General features: G+C 52.5%; 1 protein-coding gene across 1 annotated transcript in view; it reads right to left on the bottom strand.

Annotated features, from left to right (window-relative positions):
• Positions 1 to 332: 332 nt before the first annotated feature.
• HMCN2 (hemicentin 2) overlaps positions 333 to 4,745 on the bottom strand; it is a gene marked incomplete at its 5' end in the record, with an annotated part of 182,655 nt that continues 178,242 nt past the window's right edge. The window contains 4 exons of the mRNA XM_010856950.1: positions 333 to 477; positions 655 to 752; positions 2,961 to 3,029; positions 4,169 to 4,199. Coding sequence (XP_010855252.1) covers positions 333 to 477; positions 655 to 752; positions 2,961 to 3,029; positions 4,169 to 4,199 — 343 coding nt within the window. The remainder of the gene's footprint in view (positions 478 to 654; positions 753 to 2,960; positions 3,030 to 4,168; positions 4,200 to 4,745) is intronic.

The following is a 4,745-nucleotide window of genomic DNA, read 5'->3' on the forward strand; positions in this document are numbered from 1 at the left end:
GTGACTGTAGAGTAGGTCCTTCTTGCCCCCCATCTCTCCTCTGAGATGGGAGAGCTCTGCATGTGCAGTTCATGGAGGGGCCTGAGTATGTAGAGACCCCAGCCCTGCACTCTGCGACGATCTCATGGTTGGCACCAGAAGCTACTTTGCTGCCGTCCGGATCTGGGCACTGGCCCCAGGAACAGGGAGTGCCCTCTGGGCTGGACCCCGGGTTGCCTGTCCCCGCCTAGAGGGAACACGGAGTCCGGAGTGGATTCTTGGAAAAGCTGCATCAGGGAGTTTAATGAGTGACCTGCAGGGCTGTTTTCCACCCCTGATGGTTCAGAACAGCCTCAGAGGTCAAGCAGCAGCAGGAGGCTGGGCAGCTGGATGTGGCTTTGGCCAATGGCAGCGGCAGCTGGAAAAGCAGAGTGGAAAACACCCCTCTGGGGCCAGCTGAGCTCCCTTGGGAGGCACCTCCTCCCCTTGGCGATCATTCTGCGGATGAGGGTGGAGTGGGAAGCACCGGACTCAGCATCACAGCCTGGATTCCAGGCCAAGTCTGCCCCTGGCTGGGGTAGACTTGGAGCAATCGCTCCCTCTCACCTGCCTCTGTTCCTGAGCTTCAGGGTAGGGGATAGGAGATGGGGGTGGGAGGAGGTCAACGGAACACACCCTGCTGTGGCAGCTCCTGCGGTCTGGAGCTGCTGATGTCTCTGCTCTTCATCCTGCTTCTGGCCTGCCCTCTCCTTCCCACCCGCCTTCCTCGGAGGCTGGAGGCAGGGGAGCCTGGAGGCTGCGCTGAGTCCTTCTCTTCCCCTGTGTGCTGTGTGAGCTTGGCCGAGTGGCTCACCTTCTCTGAGCCCCCCTTCCCTCATCTGTGAAATAGACATACTACTTTTTTTTTTTTTTTCAATCTCTGGAGTTCCTGGGAGAATTAAATAAACTCAGGTCTATAGGGCACTGAACAGTCAACAAATACTTTGACAAACACGAAGGGCCGGTGTGAGTCTGGGGAGAGGAGGCGGGAGAGAGCAGCAGTTCTCACCACTCAATGCCACGTCCCCAGGATCGACCCTTTCATGAGCGGCAAAGTCCCTGACTCCATAAAACATTAACAGCTCAGCAAAGGGCAGGGCTTAAGTTGTGACCCGTGGCCCCTAGGGTTGCACAAAAAAAAGGTTGTTCAGTCCAAGGATAGTCTTTACAGGTGGGCCCTGGACAAAGCGGGTATGAGGAGGAACTGGGAAGCTCCTCCCTCCTTTCTTCCCTCATCCCTGGACTCTCTCACCAACCCGGCCTCAAATTCCACCATTGGCAACTTCTGTGCTTTAAGCCAGCAATTGGTAAACTATGGTTCCTATTTGTTCTCATGAAGCCTGCAGGCTAAGAATGGTTTTTGCATTTGTAAACGGCTAAAAAAAAAAAAAAAAAAGACTGTTCTGTAACACATGAAAATTGCGTGAACTTTAAAACCTAGACAGTATATTAAAAAGCAGAGATGTTGCCAACAAAGGTCTGTCTAGTCAAAGCTATGTTTTTTTCCAATAGTCATGTATGGATGTGAGAGTTGGACTATAAAGAAAGCTGAGCGCCCAAGAATGGATGCTTTTGAACTGTGGTGTTGGAGAAGACTCTTGAGAGTCCCTTGGACTGCAAGGAGCTAACCAGTCCATCCTAAAGGAAATCAGTCCTGAATATTCATTGGAAGGACTGATGCTGAAGCTGAAACTCCAATACTTTGGCCACCTGATGCGAAGAACTGATTCATTTGAAAAGGCCCTGATGCTGGGAAAGACTGAAGGCAGGAGGAGAAGGGGACAACAGAGGATGAGATGGTTGGATGGCATCACTGAATCAATGAACATGAGTTTGGGTGGACTCCGGGAGTTGGTGATGGACAGGGAAGCCTAGCATGCTGCAGTCCATGGGGTCACAAAGAGTCAGACACGACTGAGCGACTGAACTGAACCGAAGTTAAAACACAAATGAAGTGTTATTGGAAGCCAGTCACTCCTTCTCTGTGTGTTGACTGTGACTGCATTTGCAGGGCAATGGCCAGGGGAGAAGTTTAATGTTTTCCCCAAAGCCAAAATGATTCACTATTTGGTCCTTTATAGAAGATGCTCACAGACCCCCAGTTCAAGAGAAAATGAAGGATTAGTTGCTCAGTTGTGTCTGACTCTTTGCGATCCCACAGACTGTGTATGCCAGGCTCCTCTGTACATGGAACTCTCCTGGCAAGAATACTGGAGTAGGTGGTATTCTTCTCCAGGGCATCTTCCCGACCAAGGGATCGAACCCAGGTCTCCTGCATTACAGGCCGATTCTTTACCATCTTCAGCCACCAGAGAAGCCTGGTTCAAAAGAAACAAACTTTGAAATTGGGAGTACCCTGGGGAAGATTCATTTGGGGCTGTTGGTGGGAGTCCCAATCTAACCACTAACCAGTCACCTATCAGGCAAGGGACTAGGCCCTGTTCCCTCCGAGTGTCCTTTTCTCCACCTATAAAATGCATGTAGAGACTCCTCTGTTCACCCCAGCCCGGCTGGAAGAGCTCTGTTTATGAAGTCTTATCTCCATACATCCCTTAGTGGGAAATAACTCTGCTTTTCTTGTTGCCCAGATGAGAGGCTGGGGGTGCTAAGGAGGAGGTCAGTGTCACACTGACCAAAGGGAGCTGGGACAAAGGACCAGAAGCACATGGAAGAGAAATGGCCTCTTTCTGCCAGAGGCTGTGTTTAGGGGCAGCTGGCACAGAGCGATCACTGAGGCAGGGGGCTGCGGGCAGCCCAGGCAGGAGGGCAGGGATGGGGGGAGCTCGAGGAACAGCATTGCTGGGCTTCTGACAAATCCTCTCCCAGCTTACTGGAGACAGGTCCATACAAACACAGACATTCCAATCGTGTCCCTCACCAGCTTACCCTGTCGAAGCCAAGACCCCTACAGGGGCCCCACAGGCCCCCAGAGTCTGCCTGACCCTCTTTGGTTTCTGATCGTACTCCACAGCCCCCACCCCTCCTCCTGCCGAGCTGCCGCATCCTTCTACCTGGGGTGGGGGGACACCCTGGTATTTGTCGTTCCCTCTGCCAGAATGCCCTTCTGCCGACTTCTGCACGGCTGTCTCCCTCACCTTCCTTGGGTCTCTGCTCCAATGCCACCTACTCAGTGAGGCCTACCCTGACGGCCTGTTAAAAATTGCCCCTGAACCCCCACCGTCCCAGCTGAGTTCTTCTCCCCAGCACCCTCGCTAACTGACAAACACACGTTTCACTCACTTCCTTGCCGTCTATAAACCTTTGCCATGAGAACATAAGCTTCACGAGCACAGGAATTTTACGTTCACTGTCTGGCACATAAGTAGGACCTAATGACTCTCTAAAGGATGATGAAATGATCAAATGGCATTAATTCATTAAATACGTCGACTTTACAACCTAAAAGTATTTACAACCTAAAAGTTGAGAATTATGTTTTATTCAGTGGCAACCCTTGGGACTTCAAGCCTGGGAAGCAGCATCTCAAGTGACCCTGAGAAAACTGCTCTGAGGAGGTGAGGGTAGGAGCCAGGTTATACAGAATTTTTGCAACAGAGGGCAGGTATGCTGCTGCTGCTAAGTCGCTTCAGTCGTGTCCGACTCTGTGTGACCCCAGAGACGGCAGCCCACTAGGCTCCTCTGTCCCTGGGATTCTCCAGGCAAGAATACTGGAGTGGGTTGCCATTTCCTTCTCCAATGCATGAAAGTGAAAAGTGAAAGTGAAGTTGCTCAGTCGTGCCCGACTCTTAGCGACCCCGTGGACTGCAGCCCATCAGGGGGATGCCATTGCCTTATTACTGTTAAAGGAAACCAGATGTCCCAAGTTAAGGAATGGAGTGCTTTCTACGTACAGGAGGATGCAAGGCTCACTGAACTCAGTCCTTTCATAGGCACCTCAGCCACCCGGGGTCAGTTTCCTGTGTTTTTCACATCCTGTGCTTCCTTGGGGCTCGCCAGCTCACACTGGAGGGCTGCCATCGCTGACTGCGACATCCTTGTTTAATGATATGGCAGAAATATTCCATTCCTCAAATACAGTTAGCAATTATTTTTAATTAAGAATTACTCTTTGCTACCAGGGATAGCTGCTGTCTGTGTGATATATCTCCTTCTTCATTTAATTATCCCCACAGCCCTGGGTTGTGGGCACTCTCATATTTTCGTATTTTTGGCTGAGGACACTGCGCCCAGAAAGGTGCCAGGGCCACCCTATCCGTAAGGAGCCTGGGCTCCACTGACGGGGAGGGCCGCGTTAGCCCCATCTCACCAGGGGACTGAACCACCAGGACCTAAAGGGTGGTGGTCTTCCTCCCAAAGCCCCTCCTTACCAAAGCAAAATAACTGGAGGAAGAAACCAAAGTGGTAAACACAGACGTTTTTATGGTTTCCATACACACACCCGGTTCAGGATGACAATGCCAGGTATGGGGGGTGACAGCGGCTGCGGCCCCCGCTCCCCTCAAGCGTCTCAGGGCGCTGTGTCCCCGCCCGGGGTCCCCTGGGGCTTGCGGAAAGCCCGCAGAAGCCCGCCAGGCTTCATTTACCCAAGCCTGCCTGCTGTCTTCGCCACCTAAGGACAGCGTCTGTCACCTCCCTGCTGGGCTCCACCCCCACGGCGGAGGAAGCTAGGCGAGCTCGGATTCTCGCTGTCCTGGGGTCAAGGCTGCCGCGCCGAGGCGTGTTTGCTGAAGGTCTCGCTGACGCACGGGGACAGGAGAAGATGACGT

This window comes from Bison bison, unplaced genomic scaffold, assembly GCF_000754665.1.
Source record: "Bison bison bison isolate TAMUID 2011002044 unplaced genomic scaffold, Bison_UMD1.0 scf7180017864375, whole genome shotgun sequence".
Classification (NCBI taxonomy): domain Eukaryota; kingdom Metazoa; phylum Chordata; class Mammalia; order Artiodactyla; family Bovidae; genus Bison; species Bison bison.